The 19,441-nt window shown below is 43.3% G+C and overlaps 2 protein-coding genes across 3 annotated transcripts in view; both read left to right on the forward strand.

Moving 5' to 3' along the window:
• LOC132390375 (zinc finger protein 239-like) overlaps nt 1-19,441 on the forward strand; it is a 445,145-nt gene that overhangs the window by 329,666 nt on the left and 96,038 nt on the right. The gene's annotated exons all lie outside the window — the stretch shown is intronic.
• Nucleotides 1-19,441, forward strand: part of LOC132390381 (NACHT, LRR and PYD domains-containing protein 3-like) — a 58,601-nt gene that overhangs the window by 15,785 nt on the left and 23,375 nt on the right. For both annotated transcript variants that reach the window (XM_059962998.1, XM_059962999.1), the window contains exons 5-8: nt 3,176-3,268; nt 4,128-4,294; nt 5,194-5,365; nt 5,461-5,511. In XM_059962998.1, coding sequence (XP_059818981.1) covers nt 3,176-3,268; nt 4,128-4,294; nt 5,194-5,365; nt 5,461-5,511 — 483 coding nt within the window. The remainder of the gene's footprint in view (nt 1-3,175; nt 3,269-4,127; nt 4,295-5,193; nt 5,366-5,460; nt 5,512-19,441) is intronic.

Consider the following 19,441-nt stretch of genomic DNA (forward strand, 5'->3'; position numbering starts at 1 on the left):
GAGGGAAGCTGGGGGATTTTAAGAACCTTCTCCTTCGGTTGGTGTCTGATGTATCGTTGAGAGGTATGAGGAGACCACTCGTCCCACTGGATTGCTGCCATCTCCCTGGGGAGGGAGGGAACCCAGCAGGAGGAGGAGGGAGGGTGAATTAACTGAGAGGATAAATATGGTGTGAGGGGTTGAGTAGGATGGAGTCTGAGAGGTTGTTTGCCCCGGTTTGGGATCAAGGAGCAGGATGCGGGAAGGAGCCCATTGACAGCGGGAAAAAGAAATGAGGGGCTCGTCTATGGAAACGTCTGAGCCCACAGTGGTGGCAAGCAGAGATATTCACCTCTTCGGTGGGCAAACAGTGGGAGACTGTATGCTCATATTGTTAGTGACACAGAATTGTATAATTGCTGTTCTGTGTGTTATCTGAATGTACTTGCCTGTGATGCTGCCACAAGTCAGTGTTTCTCTGTACCTGCACCTTCCCGTACTTGTGCACTTGGGAATAAATTCAACAGGATCTGAGAAATCTCTGTGAGATTTGATTAGCGATGATCATCTTGGCAGCTCGGTAGGTAAAATGTAAAGAAGATATAACATAGAAATCTAAAGCACGTTACAGGCCATTCATCCCGCAATATTGTGTCAATTGTGTAACCTACTCTAGAGATTGACTACAATTTCCTTGCAGCATAGACCTTTAATCACCGTGTACCTGTCTAAGAGTCTTTTATAAGACCGAATTTTATCCACCACGACCACCGTCACTGCCAGTGCATTCCACACACCCATCCCTCTCTGTGTGAAAAACTTACCCCTGACATCCCCCTTGTACCTACTTCCAGGCAGCTTAATATTATGCTCCCTCTTGTTAGCCATTCCAACCCTGGAGGAAAAAGCCTCTGGCTATCGACACAAGCAAAGCCTCTCATCTTAAACACCTCTGTCAGGTCACCTCTCATCCTCCATCGCTTCAAGGAGAAAAGGCCAAGTTTACTCAACCTATTCTCATCGGGCCTGCTCCCCAATCCAGGCAACATCCTTGTCAATCTCCTTTGCACTGTCTCAATAGCATCCATATTGTTTCCTGTAGTGAGGTGACCAGAATTGAACACAGTACTCCCAAACAGAGTCTGATCAAGGTCTTAGAACAGATCCCAGTGGAGCACTGTTAGTCACAATCATCCGTGGAGAATACGAACCATCTACAACCTACCTTCACCTTCTGTGGGCAAGCCAATTCCGGATTCACAAAGCAAGGTCTCCTTGGATCCCGTACCTCATTATTTTCAGAATGAGCTTTCCCTGGGGAACCTTAGCTAACCTCTTACTGAAATCCATATACAGTACTTCCACTACTCTACCTTCATCAATGCATTTTGTTACATCCTCAAAGAATTCAATCAAATTCATAAGCATGACCTGCCCTTGCAAAGCCATGCTGACTATCCCTAATCAGACCATGTCTCTCCAAATGTTCATACACCCTGCCTCTCAGGATCTTCTCCAAAACTTGTCCACCACTGAAGTAAGACTAACTGGTCTGTAATTTCCTGAATTATCTCTACTCCATTTCTTGTACAAGAGAGCATCATTTGCAACCTTCCAATCCTCCGGTACTTCTCCCCACCTAATTGCTGATGCAACGATCATCGTCAGAGGCTTAGCAATCTCCTTCCTCGATTCCTACAGTAGCATGGAGTATGTCTCGTTCAGTCCCGGTGACTTATCTAACTGAATACCTCGCAAAAGATCCAGCACATGCTCTTTCTTATAGTTCATACACTCATGTGTTTCAGTCCACTGTAAGACATCCCCGCAATTGCCAAGGTCCTTTTCACTGGTGAAAACTGAAGCAAAATACTCAGTATCTCAGAATATTTCAATGATCGGCAGGTTGAGAAACATTTGTTGAGAATGTAACGGTGAAATTTAACCAAGCTAATTTGCCATTGCTGGCGACCCCCCGTGGATTTGTTGTACTTGCATGATGCTCCCTCAACTCCAATAATGATTGTTACAAAAGTTGGTGATATGTATTCCATCCTTTATTAGCAATCAGTAAACATACAATCTTGAAGTGATAAAACTGAACTGTACCCAAACATAAATTAATCGTATTTGAGTTAATAGTAACAAAATATATGACATCGGTCAGTCCCCAGCTGTGTACTGCATGGAAAAAGCAAACTATGTAACTGTTTCCCTTTGCATTTATCACACCCCCACTGATGCGACTTGTTACCATAAAAAAGCATCATAAATACACAATGCAGAATACAATGCTGATAGAGAACAGATACATGGCTCCTGCACACAGGCTCGGCTCTGATACAGGGTCCTCCACATGAAATATTAACATACTCTCGTCTTGTTGAATAATTCCATCATTCTGTTTTAATTATATTGACAATTTTTTCCGAACTGACTGTTTCGGATGTATGGCGTGTCGACATTGTGTTTAACAAGGTGTCATATAACTAACTATCTGATAATAGCCAGGTGATGTGCTCAAAGAAATCTTAACCAAGTTTTGGTGCTAATAATAGTTTTAAAGTCCTGCCGGAAAAACTATAGTGGTTCAGGACAAGATGTCATGGTGCTATGTGTGAGATTGCATTGTTCAGGTTGTCTGAGTGTTTCTGAAAAGACACAAATCATATATTGCCATAGGTGTCAATGCCAGGCGATGTTAACCTGAAAGGAGACGGTGAGAATCAGGTGTGGCTGAGAAATCTGTATAATCCAGTGACGAGAGGAATAGAAGTCTCATCATCAGCAGAAAAGTTTCACCCCACGCTGCTGTAACACTTGTCCATTACTCACCACAGCGCCACCAGTGGTAGGAGGACCAAGGCAGTGGGCGCTGTCTGCTCAACCTGGATTGCCATTCCGGAGACTCATCACTCCTGGTCCAAGACACAAGATTGGTTCCTAAAAGGGAATTGCCTGCAATACAGTGAGTAGATACCCTGGAGAATCCTGGCCCAGTGTACAATCCATGTAGAGCGGAGATGGACATTGTGTGACTGTGGGTGGATGGGTGCAGGTGGATCCAGACATGACAAGTGTTCAGTGGATAGGCCCAAAATGTTTGGAAGTGTTCAACTCAGTTTAAAAACAAAACACTGTTCTGCTTTAAACCCAATTAATGTTTTACTCTCCTGTCATTTTTTTTTTGTTACAGAGCAGCAAAAACTGAAAACTCCTGCCCACAAAATGGATCAAGGTTCAAGCAGGGGAGGAACTCCAGTGAAGTCAACATCGGGAAAGGACACGGGTATGTTGGCGAAGTTTTTTAATTTATAAATACGCTGCAGATCCTCCGTCTGGGTTTAATTAAATAATGGCAATTCTCAAAATATTTGTGAAAACTGACCAGAGTGATTAGAGAGAGAGTTAACATCTCTGGGGGAAACACAGTCACATGTGGAAGGAATACAGTTACCGTCTGCTCCTGCTCCTCTAACAGATTGTGATGCACATTAAAATAGCGAGTTACACCAGGAGACAAGACATTCTGCAGATGCTGAAAGTTTTGGGCAACAAAAAGACACACAAAATATTGGCAGAATTCAGCAGGTCAGGCAGCATCCATGGACAGGAATAAGCAGTCAACATTTCAGATCAGGACGACGGGGAACAGAAAGTAATGTGACAATATCTAGAATTTCTGACCCTCATTTCCAGCCCGATGAAGGGCCTTGGCCTGAAACGTTGGTTGTTATTCTCCTCCAGAGATGTTGCCTGATCTGCTGAGTACCTCCAGTATTTTGTGAGAAATCCCAGAGATTTGCTGAGGAAGGGGTTGACCAGGCAGGCAGACAGTAACCCAGAGCAAAGCGGTGCTGATGGGCAGTACCAGGAGAGTGATGGTGATGGGTTACTATTTTCTCAGGAATAAGCAGAGTCCTTTCCAAAACAGAGAGGTATATTCCCGGGGATACGAAAGAGCAGCCTTCAACGGATGGAGGTATACCCCCTCTTACACCACCCGGCGCCGCCCATCCCCAGTCCAAGCCCATTACCTCTCCACCCCACCATATATATACATTTCGGACTGTGTTTGGTGATCTTTAGGCTCCAGAGGGAAAGTGTGGGTCAATAATTTATTTAATTTTCCCCATTTTCCTTCACAGTTCCGAACTCAGTGATCACCGAGCTCCTGGCAAGCTGGAACGATTTCCAGCTGCTGCAGTTGACGGACTTCTACCGGGACAGGCTGGAGCAGGCGATGGAAGGAGGGGTGCACGGAGTGAGCCTGGCGTTAACGGCCGAGAATCAGTTCAGCGGAGAGGAACATCGGGTGAGTGGGAGGGAGAATGGGTTTGAATTTTCACACATCACAGGACTGATGGGTGTCGGAACTCTCACTCATTGGATAATAGAGCATAAAAACAAATCAGAAATAAATATATATAATTCTTAAAACTGTGACTCTGATTGAAAGAGGTGTAAATATTCCAGTGGTAGCTTAAGGCTCATAGCGAGGGGAGCAGGTAACAATTGTTTGTGGTTGCAATAAAGTTTAAATGGAAATACAGTAGGAATTTTCATTTTGAAAAGATCGTGCATCGTGACGGCAGGACGTCAGTGAGAGCCGGGACATCATCAGTGGGTGTCACAGGAGCTCGAGTGTGTTCTGTTCTGGGTGGAGATGATTGTGTTACAATCTGTAACTGCAAACAGTGTGGATCGGTGATTACTGTTATGTTGTAATGTGTAATCACTGAATAAACCTCCACTGGAAAAGGCAAAGGAAAGGCATCAGGTGTCAGCCGGAAATCCGCTGTCATGTTGGACACTGGCGGACTGAGGAGATGAATCACATCATCTTTTCTGCAACTTCTCCGAGACTGCTCACTCTGTTATAAAAACCCTCCTGACTTCTTTCTTCATTTGTGATTCATTATTTTCTGATTTCTGTTTTACACTGTCAAATCCGATGAGGAATCATTTATGGATTTGGAGCCATGTCAATGGAGCGGCCACAGACGAGCCAGGATCTCACTGACTGGTGGACCAGGTTCACGGTGAATGTCCCTCCGTGTGCTCTGCACTCAGAATGTACAGTCCATGTCCAGACAGGATCAGCACCCGTCCGGGTGACTGCTCAGTGTGATCCCGTTACAGAGCGCATCATTTACTTCTCATTCTCTGTGTGAATCTGTCAGTCCCCAATATGTTCACCGTTACTCTTCACAGAAAATCTCCGATCTCGCTGATAAGGGAGAGTGGGCGGACAGTTCTAAACTCCTCCTGAGCCTGGTGATGGAGAAAGGCTCCCGCGCCCGGAGGGTGATGTGGGAAACCTTTGTGAAAATGCGGATTGGTGTCCCAAAGTTGGACAAAATACTGAAAGAAATACAGGAACATGGTGAGATAATATCAGAGATTTATTTAATTTTGGATTCAAACTATACACAATAATTTTACACATTTCAATTCTTTAAATTGTTTAAATTCGAACAGGTTGTGTTCCGGTCCATCGACCCGTACCGGAGATTCCCAGAGAGCTGAAAGGTAAGTGAAGAAACCGCTGTTTCCAACAAATGTTAGTATTGTGCAGGGACATATCTTCGTAGAGCCATGGGGATTTGACCAGGTAAATGTTGGCAGCATGACACAAAACATATTAAGGCACATGGTAAATCTTTGCTGGAGGGAATGATTTCACAGGATAGTATGAGGAACAACTCGGAGAGTTGGGGAGCTTTCCGAAAGGGATCACTCCGCTCTGAGTCCTGCAACGACAGGCCCCTCAACCGTGGCCAGAGTGGAGAAAAGGCCGATCTGGAGGAGTGAAGTTCTCAGAAATTCTTCACTCCGAAAGGTGAAATCCTTCCCCTACAGCTACACAACCTGTGGAACAGACCTCATTCTGGATCACTGTTCTAAATTCCCTCAGACACACAGGTTATCATTTTTAGAACCGTAAGTCCATTGAAGTCACAGAATAATAATGAGAGCATCCATTTAATGAGAAAAGCTGATAAAACCCAACTGCCCTGTTCAACCGCAAAGTAAATGAACCCAACTCTGTTCACATCTGCACTCCCTTAGTGCAAACACTGCTAAAGTTATCCAGTTTAATTTCCCACTCAATAATCCTGGGGAGTCCATCCGGAGACAGGGTTAGAGATGCTGAGATGGGGAACAGAACCCTCAGCTCTGTACAGAGGAACTGAAATTCAGGTGTGTTGGTTTGTGTGATGGACACTGTGGAAGGGTGATAGATCAGAAATAGGACAGAGAAACTGAGTGTTGTGGGATTGCGGCAATTTACCTGTAAACTTGTTCTGCATTGTTCTTTATGTTATTTGCTGAGGGATCAGACACCGCATTGAAATACCCACACCTACTTCTGAATACGGAACAGTTTCTCTCCCTGATTATTGAATAGCATCATTTTTACCACTGTCACATTCTCTAAAGTAACTATTTCAACAATCAACGTTTTCCTACGCTCCATATCTCAACCGAATACACTGAATAGAAAGCCTGCACACTCCCAGCAGTGTCCCAACACACTGGGAGACCCCGATACCCTTGGTAGGCACCCTGACGCAATGTTGGACCCCGCACACACCCCTGACATGGTCCTGACACACTGGATAACGACACGTACCACTGGCACGGTCCTGAGACTCTGTGAGACCCCTCATATCTCTGAGCAAACCTGACACACTGGGAGACACCACACAACCCTGGCAAGTTCCTGAGACAATGTGCTTGCGTGGTCTTCTTTACTACAGACTCAACCTTCCGGGAGCCTTCCATGAGGACTCCTGAGTCCTTCTGCACCTCTGCTGTTTGAAACTTCTCCCCATTTTGATATTCGTCTGCACTATTGTTCTTGTTTTTACCAAAAATGAAATCTTATAATTTCCACAACACTGCATTCCATCTGCCACATCTTTGCTCATTCTCCAATTTTATCTTGTTAAGGAGACTCATATTTGACACCTTGTCAAACGCCTTCAGAAATGTAAGGAAGTGACATCCATTGTCTTTCCTTTGTCCACCGTGCTTGTTACTTCATCTAAGAAACCATGCTGGCTTTACTTATTTTATCATTAGTCTCCAACCTTGAAAGCTCATCCTTCACAATAGAGTCCCAACACTTTTCCTGCCTCTGAGGTTAGGGTAACTGGCCGATCATTTCCTTTCTTTTGCTTCCCTCCCTTCTTTAATCTTTTTTAGAAGCCTTTTTGAAACAGAAAACCTACAGCACCATACAGGCCCTTCGGCCCACAAAGCTGTGCCGAACATGTCCCTACCTTAGGAATTATCTGGTGTCACCCATAGCCCTCTGTTTTTCTAAGCGGCATGTACCTGTCCAGGAGTCTTTTCGAATACCCTATCTTATCCGCCTCCACCACCGCCATTGGCAGCCCATTCCACACACTCACCACTCTGTGCGTAAAAAAATCTTTCCCCTGATATCTGCTCTGTACCTACTTCCAAGCACCTTAAACCTATGCCCTCTCGTGTTAGCCATTTCAACCCTGGGGAAAAAGCCTCTGACTATCCACGTGATCAATGCCTCTCATTAACTTTTATTCTTCTTATGTTAGATATTAAAAGCTTTCCTGTAAATGAACTTTCCACTCATTTTTGCTGCCTTATATGTACATTCCTTGGCTTTAATGCAGTCCTTAACTTCCCTTGTCAGCCACGATTCCCTACCCCTGCTGTTTGAGAACTTATTCCTCTGTGGGGAATATCTAACCTGAGGCTTGTGAACTATTCCCAGAAACTCCAGCCATCTCTACTCTGCTGTCATCCACACAAGTGTCCTTCTCCAATCCTCCGGTGCAAGCTCCTCTCTTCTGCTTCAGAAATTACTTTCATTCCATTGTGATACAGATATATGTGAGCTATGCAACTCCCTCACAACCTGAAGTATGAATTTAATTATCTTGTAAACACTGCCTCCTATGGGTCCCATTACGTTACAAATATCTGAGCTAATCTAAGATAGCCTTTCCCCAAGTAGGCACAAGCACAAGCTGCTCTAAAAAGTCACCTCATAGTCATTCAACAAATTCAGTCTCTTGTGATCTGACATCAATCTAATTTTCACAGTCTCCTTGCATGTTGAGCCCACCATTAGAATTGTGTCATTCCCCATATAACATGCGTTTTCCAGCACCCTTTCCAATTTCATTTCCATACTGACTACTATTTGAAGGCCTGTATAAGAATCCCATAAGGCATTTTAACCACTGCAATTTATTAACTCAACCCACAAAAACTCAACACTCTCTGACCGTATGATACCTAGTTCTAAAGATGTAATTCCATCTCTTACCAACAGAAACACATCACCACATAAGACTTCCCATCGATACAAAGTTAATCTTTTGAGATTAAGCTGCTAACTATTTCAGCCATGACTCAGTGATGCGCACAATTTCATACCGACCGATCTCTAATTGCGCCACGAGTTCATCCACCTTATTCCTAATGCTACCCGGATTTAAATACAGCAATTTCAGTTCTGCATTCTTCGCCCTTTTGAATTTTGCCTCTGAGGTACAATTTAAACCTTTGCTCTGACTGCATTTGTACTTAGTCATGCACTTGTCGTTCCTTACATTCATGTTGCACCCATCATCCACCTGCTGACTCATCCTTAGCTCTTTCATACTGGTTCCCATCATCCTGCCATACTAGTTTAAACCACTTCCAACAGCTCGAGTAAACCTGCCACAAGAATCTTGGTACCCCTTGGATTTGAGTGAAACCTGTCCGTTTATACAGGTCCCACCTTTCTCAGTAGAGGTCCCAATTTTCCAGGAAACTGAATCCCTGCCCCAACTCAAGGCATGCATTTATCTACCACCCCATCGTATACCTGTCCTGACTGTCGCGTGGCATAGACAGCAAACCGGATATTACTACCACTGAGGACCTGCTTCCCAGCTTTCGTCCTTCCTAACTACCTGCACTCCTTTTTCAGTTCCTGACACACTGGGGAAACACCACACACTGTTGTAATGGTCCTGCACACGTTGAGAACCCACATATCCCTGAAAGGTTCCTGACACACTGTGAGACCCCGTGCATCCTTGGCAAGGTCTAAACACAGTGTGAGACCCAACACATCCTTGGCAGGGTCCGGACACTCTCTATTAGGAAGGGTTTAATCTAATTTGTCAGGGGAATGGGAACCGGAGTGATTGGGCTGAGGATGGGGAAAACAGAAATAAATCAAATATAGCGTGCAACAGAGATTAAAGAAAGAGCAGGCAGGGAATGAGCCTTAATCATAGCCAGTGCCATGAGTTACAGGGCGATAAAGGCATGGTGCAGTTAAAACAGAAAGCATCAAATACTGGACTGAGAGTGTTGTGTTTGAATGAACGCAGCTTAAGGAATAAAATGGAAGATCTTGAAATTCAGCTGCAGATAGGTAAATATGACATTGTGGCCATCTCTGAAACTTGGCTAAAGTATCGCTTTAGAGCTGAACGTCCAAGGATATACAAAGAATCAGAAAGATAGATTAGTAGGCAGAGGGCGTGGTGTGGCTCTGTGTATAAGAAATAATATCAAATCTTTAGTAAGAGATGACATCGGATTGGAAGGTGTACAGTCCCTATGGGTTGAGTTAAGAAATGGCAAGGGTAAAATGACGCTAATGGCAGTTGTATTCAGGCCTGAAAACAGCAGCCAGAATGTGGATTACAAATTACAGCAGGAGATCGAAAAGACATGTCAGAAAGGCAATATCATGATGATCGTTGGGGATTTTAACATTAAAGTGGATTGGGAAAACCAGGTCAGTTCAGGACCTCAAGAGAGAGCATTTGTTGAATATCTAAAGGAGGGTGTTTTAGAATAGCTCTTTGTTGAGCCCACTAGGGGATTGGCTGTGCTGGATTGGATGTTGTGCAATGATCCGGAGGTGAAGAGAGCTTAAGTTTAAGGAACCCTTAGGGAACAGTGATCACAATATGATCAAGTTCACATTGAAATTTGAGAGGGAAAAATAAAATCCAATCTGTCAGACTTTCAGTGGAGTAAAGGAAATTACAATGGCATGAGAGGGGAACTGGCCGATGTTGACTGGAAAGGGCCATTTGCAGGAAGGACAGCAGAGCAACAATGGCTGGAGGTTCTGCGAAAAATGAGAGAAGAACAAGCCAGATATATTCCAAATAGGAAGAAATTTTCAAAGGCAGAAAGGACACTACCATGACTGACAAGTGAAGTCAGAACCAAAGTAAAAGCAAAAGAGAGGGCATGCAAGGAAGTCAGAGCTGGTGGGAAAATAGAGGATTAGAGAGTTTCAAAAACATGCAGAAGGAAACTGAGAAGGTCATTAAGAGGGAAAAGATAAATTATGAGAGGAAGCTGGCGATTAATATCGAAGAAGATACTAAACATTTTTTTAAGTATATAAAAGGTAAACGAGAGTCAAGGGTAAACAGAGGACCAATACAAAATGACATTGGAGATGCTGTAATGAGAGATGCAGAGATGACAGAGGAGCTGTATGCGTATTTTGCATCAGTCTTCACAGTAGAAAACGTCTGTGGTATACCGGGCATTCAAGAATGTCAGGGACGTGAAGTCTGTGCAGTGAAAATTATGACTGAGAAGGCTAACGTCTGAGTGTGGATAAATCGCCTGGACCTAATGGAATGCACCCTCGGGCTCTCAATGAAGTAGCTGGAGTAATATGAGGTATTAACGATGATCTTTCAAGAATTCATAAATTCTGGCATTGGACCAGATGAGTGGAACATTGCAGATGTTACTCCACTATTTAAGAAGGGTGGGAGTCAGCAGAAAGGAAATTATGGAATTGTTAGGCTGACATCAATGATTGGGAATTTCTTGGAATACATTGTTAGCGATGAGATTACGGAATATCTGGAGGCATGGGACAGGACAGACCAAAGCCAGCATGGTTTCTTGAAAGGAAAATCCTGCCTGACAAACCTGCTTAAATTCATTGAGGAAATTACAAGCAGGGTAGACAAAGGAGATGCAGTAGGTGTGGTATACTTGGATTTTCTGAAGGTCTTTGACAAGGTGCCGCACATGAGGCTGCTTACCAAAAAAGGACCCATGGAGTTACAGAGAAGTCACTAGCGTGGGTGGAGCATTGGCTGGTCAGCAGAAAGCAGAGAATGGCAATAAATGGATCCTATTCTGGCTGGCTGCTGGTTACCAGTGAGGTTCCACAGGGGTCAAATGTTGGGATCGCTGCTTTTTACAATGTATGTCAATGATTTGGACGATGGTATTAATGGATTTGTGGCTAAATTTGCCGATGATACAAAGGTAGGTGGAGGGGCTGGTAGTGCTGAGGAAACAGAGAGTCTGCAGAGAGACTTAGATAGTTTAGGGGAATGGGCAAAGATGTAGCAAATGAAATACAAAGTTGGAAATTGCATGGTCATGCACTTTGGTGGAAGAAGAAAATCAGGGAGACTATTTTTTAGATCAGGAGAGAATTCAAAATGCAGAGTTGCAAAGGGACTTCGGACTCCTTGTGCAAGGTACCTTAAAGGCTAATCTCCATGTCGGTGGTGAAGAAGGTGAATGCCATGTTGACATTCATTTCTAGAGGTACAGAATATAAGAGCAGGGATGTGATGTTGAGGCTCTCTGAGGTAATCGTGAGACTGCACTATTGTGCGCAGCTTTGGGCTCCTTATTTCAGAAAGGATACACTGACATTGGAGAGAAGATCCACTCGTAGCAACCAATTACACAGATTTTCCACCCTATGACTAAAATAATTTCTCTGCATCTCTGTTCTGAATGGACATTCTTCAATCCTGAGGTCGTGTTCTCTTGTCCTAAACGCCCCTGCATGGAAAATAACTTTGCCATATCTAATCTGATCAGACCTTTTAATATTCAGAATATTTCTATGGAATCCTCCTTTCATTCTCCTGATCTCCAGGGAATACAGCCCAAAAGCTACCAAAAATTCCTCATAAGTTAACCCTTTCATTCCTGGATTAATTCTGAATCTTCTCGGAACCCACGCCAATGTCAGTATGTCCTTTCTAAAATAAGGAGCCCAAAACTGCATACAATACTCTGTGCAGTCTCACCACTGCCTTCTAAAGCCTCGACATCACATCCCTGCTCTTATATTCTATACCTCTAGAAATGAATGCTAACATTGCATTCGTCTTCTTCACCAACCTGGGGGTTAATCTTTAGGGTATCTTGCAGAAGAACTCCCAAGTCCCTTTGCATCTCTGTATTTTGAATTCTCTCTCTATCTAAACAATAATCTACCCGATTATTTCTTCCACCAAAATGCATGACCATACACTTTATAACTTCGTATTTCATTTGCCACTTCTTTGCCCATTCCCCTAAACTATCTCAGTCTCTCTGCGTCTCTCTGTTTCCTCATCACTACCCGCTCCTCCACCTATCTTTGTGTCATGGGCAAATTTAGCCACAAATCCATTAATACCATAGTACAAATCATTGACATACATCGTAAAGAGCAGCAATCCCAGCAGCGACAACTGTGGCACTCCAAGGGTAACCGGCAGCCAGCAAGAATAGGATCTCTTCATTTCCACTCTCTGCTTTCTGCCGATCAACCAATGTTCACCCTTGCTAGTAGCTTCCATGTAATTCCATGGGCTCATATTCAGACATCCCACCTCTCCCAGAAGTTCTGGAAGTGTCCCGCATATTGATTGCGGCTTCTTGGTGCCCGCAAATTATGTACGATATCCCGGAAATTGATTTTTTGAGAGCGCGCGCGAGCGAAAGAGAGAGAGCGCCATGGCAGAGTATTCCAAAAAAGAAAATGCAGAAGGTACTTCACCCCAGACTACACTGAAGTGTTCCCCTGCCTAATAGGGGTCAGAAATAATGACAGTGTTTCACGCGGCACTGTTTGCAACAGTGACTTTTCTATTGCCCATGGTGGGTTAAATCACTGTTGAGGTGAGTTTAACAGGTGTCATTCGTTCATTAGCGGAGCAAACGTTATTTAAACTAGCTGGCTAGCTGCTAAGGAGCTACTCTATTGCAAACATCCCACCTCTGCCGGAAGTTCCGGCAGTCTACCGCAAATTAATTGTGCTACCGCGCTGAATTGCTCCCTGAATTGAATCCTTCCCTTATGGTTGTGTGCTCAGTCCACTGTTGTTCACTCTGCTGACCCACGACTGTGCTGCAACACACAGCTCGAACCACATCATCAAGTTCGCCGATGACACGACCGTGGTGGGTCTCATCAGCAAGAGCGATGAGTCAGTGTACAGATAGGAGGTGCAGCGGCTAACAACCTGTATTAGAATGTGCACAAAACAAAAGAGATGGTTGTTGATTTCAGGAGGGCACAGAGCGACTACTCCCCACTGAACATCGACGGCTCCTCGGTAGAGATCGTAAAGAGCACCGAATTTCTTGGTATTCACCTGACGGAGAATCTCACCTTGTGCCTCAACACCAGCTCCATAGCAAAGAAAGCCCAGCAGCATCTCTACTTTTTGCAAAGGCTGAGGAAAGTCCATCTCCCACCCCCCCATCCTTATCACTTTTTACAGGGGTTGTATTGAGAGCATCCTGAGCATCACTGCCTGGTTCAGAAATGTCACCATCTTGGATCGCAAGACCCTGCAGCGGATAGTTAGGTCAGCTGAGAAGAATATCAGGGTCTCTCTTCCCACCATCACGGACATTTACACTACACGCTGCATCCACAAAGGAAACAGTATTATGAAGGTCCCCATGCACCCGTCACACAATCTGTTCTCCCTTCTGCCATCTGGGAAAAGGCTCCAAAGCATTCAGGCTCTCACGACCAGACTATGTAACAGTCCCCAAGCTTCTTCCCTCAAGTTATCAGACTCCTCAATACCCGAAGCCTGGCCTGACACCTTGCCCTACTGTCCTGTTTATTATTTATTGTAATGTATGCACTGTTTTTGTGCGCTTTATGCATTCCTGTGTAGGTCTGTAGTCTAGCTTTCTCTGTGTTGTATTTTTTTATTACGTAGTTCAGTCTAGTTTTTTTGTACTGTGCCCTGTAATACCGTGGTCCTGAAAAACGTTGTCTCATTTTTACTATGTACCAGCTTAGCAATCATTGGGAATTTTAACATGAAATTGGATTGAGAAAACCATGCCAGTATTGGACCTCATTTCGACCAACAGTTATGGTCGAAATGACAATAAAAGTGACTTGACTTGACTTGAAATGAGTTTCTGCAGGATGCGATGTCTGCATATTGCTAAGCAGCCTCCTGTGTTGCACCTCTCAAAGTACTTCTGAAAATCCAAGTACACCACTTCCACTGCATCTCGTTTGTCTACCCTGCTGGTAACTTCCAGAAAAAAAATGCAGTAGGTTAGTCAGGCAGGATTTTCCTTTCAGGAAACCATGCTGGATTTGGCCTGTCTTGCCATGTGCCTCCAGGTACTCCGTAGTGTCATCCCTATCTATCGATTCCAACAACTTCTCAAATCACTGAAGTCAGGCTAACAGGTCTATAGTTTACTTTCTGCTGCCTCCCAACCCTCTTAAGTAGCAGAATACCATTTGCAATTTTTCCAGTCATCAGATACAATACCAGAATCTATCGATTTTGAAAGATCTTAGTTATTGTCTCATCAGTCTCTCCCGCTACTTCCTTCAGAACCCGAGGGTGCATTCCATCAGGTCCAGGAGATTTACGCACCCTCAGAGCATAAAGCTTCCCGGGCCCCTTCTCAGTCGTAATTTTTACTGCGCCTACTTCACTTCCCTGACACTCTTGAATATCTGGTAAACTGCAGATGTCTTCCACTGTGGAGACCGATGTAAAATACACATTCAGTTCCTCTGTCATTTCTGTATCTCTCATTACAATACCACAAGCGTAATTTTGTAATGTCCTATATCTACTCTTTATATACTTAAAGAAAACATTTGCTATCTTGTTTGGTATTAGTTGCCAGCTTCCTTTCATAAACAATATTTTCCTCCCTAATGATCCTTTTAGTTCCTTTCTGCATATTTTTAAAAGCTTTCCAATCCTCTATCATTTACTTTTACTTTGGCTCTGACATGCCAGCCATGGTGGTGTCTTACTTCCATTCGAAAATTTCATCTTATTTGGAATATATCTGTCTGTACTTACCTTACATTTTTCAGAAACTCCAGCCATTTCTGCTTTGCTGTCCTTCCTGCTAGTGTGCCTTTCAGGTCAACCTTGGCCATTTGTCCTCTCATACATTGCAAATCCCTTTATTCCACTGAAATACCGACATACTGGAATTTAGTTTCTTCTTCTCAAATTTCAAAGTGAACTCGATCATATTGTGATCACTGCTCCCTAAGGGCTCCTTACCCTTAAGCTCTCTTATCACCTCCAGTTCATTGCACAGCACCCAGTCCAGAATAGCCCTTGTGGGCTCAACAATAAACTGTTCTAAAAAACCATCCTTTAGGCATTCTACAAACTCTCTTTCTTGAGGTCCAGTACTGGCCTGGTTTTCCAAATCCAATTTCATGTTAAAATTCCCAATGATTATCATGAGATTGCCCTTCTCGCACCCCTTTTCTATCTCCTACTGTAATTTGTAAACCACATCCCGGATGCTGTATGGAGGCCTATACAGAATTGCCATTAGGGTCCACTTACCCTCGCCATTTCTTAGTTCATCCCATAAAGAATCTGCTGCTTCCGATCCCATGTCATCCCTTTCTAATGATACAATAACTTTTTTATGCACAAGGCCACACCACCCCCTCTGCCTACTAACCTATCTTTCCAATACACCATATATCCTTGGACGTTGTGATCCCTATGACAGCTATCCTTTAGACAAGTTTCAGAGATGGCCACAACATCATACATGCCAATTTGTAGCTAAATTTCAATATACATGAGGAGTGAAAAAAAATCTTCTTTATCAATTTTATTATTTAAGTGAAAAAATATATATATGTATCTGTGTGTGTATATATATATATATATATATAAACGGGAGGACAATGATCACGAATGTCTATATCAATGTCAGTTCGAATAAAAGGAAAAATTTACATTATCAAGATCAAACAAAGTATTAATCTAATAGTATATGATAAAGAGAAAGGTAATTGATTCTCCTCTTATCCATAAAAGGAAAACAAAGATAAAGAAACCTTTATAATTGGCGTAAACCCAAAAGTGAGTGAAAGCTCAAACTGAGTGAAAGCCAAAAAGAATAATTTCTGATCAAATCCAAAACTTCAAAAAAGTAACTGGAAGGGCTATAATTCAGAGCATATGAAAATATTGAATAAAAGGTCTCTAAGTTTCCTCTAATTTAGAGGATGTATCAAATGACCGACTTCTTATTTTCTCTGAACTGAAACATAATGGAGGTAAGCCAATAAATAACAGTAGGTTGATTAGAATCCTTCCATTAACGCAGAATGGCTCTCTAGCCAATATAGTTGTGAAAGCAATCATCCGTTGAGTGGAAGCAGGAATATCTTCTGGTTCCGAAGGAATGATCCCTAAAATTGTTGTAAGTAATTTCGGTTGTAAATCCAAATTTAGAACCTTTGACAAAGTTTCCTTCTTTCCAAAAATTATCTAACTTGATCCAAGACCAGAACATATGTATTAATATAGCCACCTCAATATTACATCTATCACAAATAGGATTAATATTAGAAAAAAAATACAGGTTAATTTGGCCTGTGACATATGCACCCGATGCACTACCTTGAAAAAAGAGGAGTAAAAATGTTTATTTAACGTTTCTGACTTAATCAGTCTGATGGTCTGATGGAAGAAGCTGTCCCGGATCCTGTTGGTCCTGGCTTTTATGCTGCAGTACCGTTTCACAGATGGTAGCAGCTGGAACAGTTTGCCATTAGGTTAAGTCGGGTCCCCAATGATCATTCGGGTCCTTTTTACACACCAGTTTTTTTTTAATAAATGTCATTAAAAGTGGGAGGTTCACGTCTACAGATGCACTGGACTGTCTGCACCAGTCTCTGCAGTGTCCTCTGACTGAGGGAAGTACCGCTCCCATACCAGGCACTGATGCATTCAGTCAGGATGCTTTAATTTGTGACCCTAGGTAACCACATTTTCATCCAGATGACAAACAACAAAGGGTTCAGAACTGATTACCGTAACATTCCACTGGTCCCGACTTCCACTCAGAGAGGTAACCATGTACTACCACTCCCTTAACTTTTCCCAGAAACCCAATATAGAATCCACTAAGAATAAAGAACAGTTGACGTTTTGGGCCGGGTCCCATCAGCAGGACAGGAGGAAAGAAAAATGTGAGGAGTCAGAGTTAGAGGGATGGGGTAGTGACTGGAGAAACACAAAGAGGTAGGTCAAATCGGGTGGGGAAGGGGTTGCGATGGATGAAGTAAAGAGTTGGGAAGTCATTTGGTGGTAGACATACAGAACTGGAGAGGGGAAATCTAATAGGAGACGACAGAAGCCCATGGAAGAAAGAAAAAGGGGGAAGGAGAACCAGAAGGATGTGATGGGCAGGCAATGAATTAAGGTGAGCCGGGCAAATGGGGAATGAAATAGAGAAGGTGCAGTTTGGTATCTGTCAGACAGGGTCTGTTCTCCCATCTGCAGTGCGGTGTCTCTCAGACAGGGAATGTTCTCCCATCACAGTGCGGTGTCTCTGAGACAGGGAATGGTCTCCCATCACAGTGCGGTGTCTCTGAGACAGGGAATGTTCTCCCATCTGCAGTGTGGTGTCTCTCAGACTGGGAATGTTCTCCCATCACAGTGTGGTGTCGCTGAGACGGAATGTTCTCCCATCTACAGGGTGGTGTCTCTCAGACAGGGGCTGTCCTCCCATCACAGTGTGGTGTCTCTGAGATGGTGTATGTACTCCCATTTGTTGTGTGCTGTGTATCAGACAGAAAATATTCATTCTTGGAAAAGAGGGATGTAAACTTGTACCACCCTAGAAATGGAAAGTCAGAATATTCGTTTTCTCATTAATCCTTCCACAAATGCCTGAAACTCTTGATTCGTGCTATTTGACTGAAATGCCAAAGGATAGTCTCACCTAGTTATTCAGCATGGCATGTCTGAATTCATTTACCTCGAAATAATTGTTCTAAATAATACCTTGAAAGAATCACACATTTCCAAAGAAACCACCCCAGTTTCCTTAAACCTTGTCCTTCCAGAGTTTATCATTTGAAGAATTTCTGGCAGAGATATCTCAGATCACTCTTGCTTTGTTTCTCGGAACTTTGTATATTGAAATATTTAGGGATCTGTGTCTCCGGTAAGGATGTAATGTATTGTCTGTCAGTTGCCCGGTGAGTGAGGTGTTGATTCCAATCAAGCCAAACCGCATGAGAACGGGGCAGTTTCGAAGATGATTCAGAATTTTGATGGTAATGTGGAAGGGAAGGCTATTTCTCTAAGTGTGTTTCGTGCACAGGGCAGTGCTGCACGTGTTGCACTTGCTATCTTTTTGACTGTGGGTTTCAGAGATGCTGTTGAAATCTGGCCAGCAAATATCTGCAGTGCATTTCTGCCAAGGACCAGAGGTACTTTTTGACATTGGTGGGTTTGAATATTTAGGGTGAATGCAAGCAGGAACTAGGTGGGGCAAATGGCTGCTGATCCTCTTGCACCATTGAGTAAGATCACAATTAATGAAGCCTGTCCTCACTATGACTTTTTTGCTCTTTTTCCAGAATCTTTGATACTTCCGCCTTGAACGTGTTTAAGATTCCAGTCCTAAACAGTTTGTGCAAGAGAATTTCAAGGAGTCACGATAGGGAATAAATTCATACTAATCTGTTTTGAATCGATCCATAAGATACAGGAATAGAACTAGGTCATTTGGCTCAACGAGCACAGTCCAGCATTTAATCATGTCTGATCAATTTTGCCTCTCAGCCACAGTCTCCTGCCTTCTAGCCTTATCGCTTCAGGCCCTGACTAATCACGAATACTAACAACCTCTTCCTTAAACGTACCAAATGACTTGACCTCCACAGCTGCCTATATCAACGAATTCCACAGATTCACCACTCTCTGGTGAATGATATTCATCCTCATCACCGTTGTAAACAGAAGTCCCTGTATTCTGACTCTGTGTTCTCTGTTCTTAGACTCCTCCACCATACAAATCGTCTTCTGCACATCCATTATTTCAAAATTAGACAGGTTTCAATGAGGTCACCCTCATTCTCCTGAATTCCTGTGTAGAGGTCCAGAGCCGTCAGACGCTCCTCATATGCCCCTCATATGGCAACTCATTCCCGTAAACATTCTTATGATCTTTCTTTGAAACCTCTCCAATGTCAGCACACCATTTCTTTCGATAAGGAACCAAAACCCTCACATCACTCAAGGTGGGGCCTCGCCAGTGCTTTATAAAGACTCAACGTTACATACTTGTTTTTATATTTTAGTCCACTCGAAATTAATTGCATTTGCTTTTATCACCACCGACTCAACCTGCAAATCAACATTGA

Source organism: Hypanus sabinus, unplaced genomic scaffold (genome assembly GCF_030144855.1).
Source record: "Hypanus sabinus isolate sHypSab1 unplaced genomic scaffold, sHypSab1.hap1 scaffold_88, whole genome shotgun sequence".
NCBI lineage: Eukaryota > Metazoa > Chordata > Chondrichthyes > Myliobatiformes > Dasyatidae > Hypanus > Hypanus sabinus.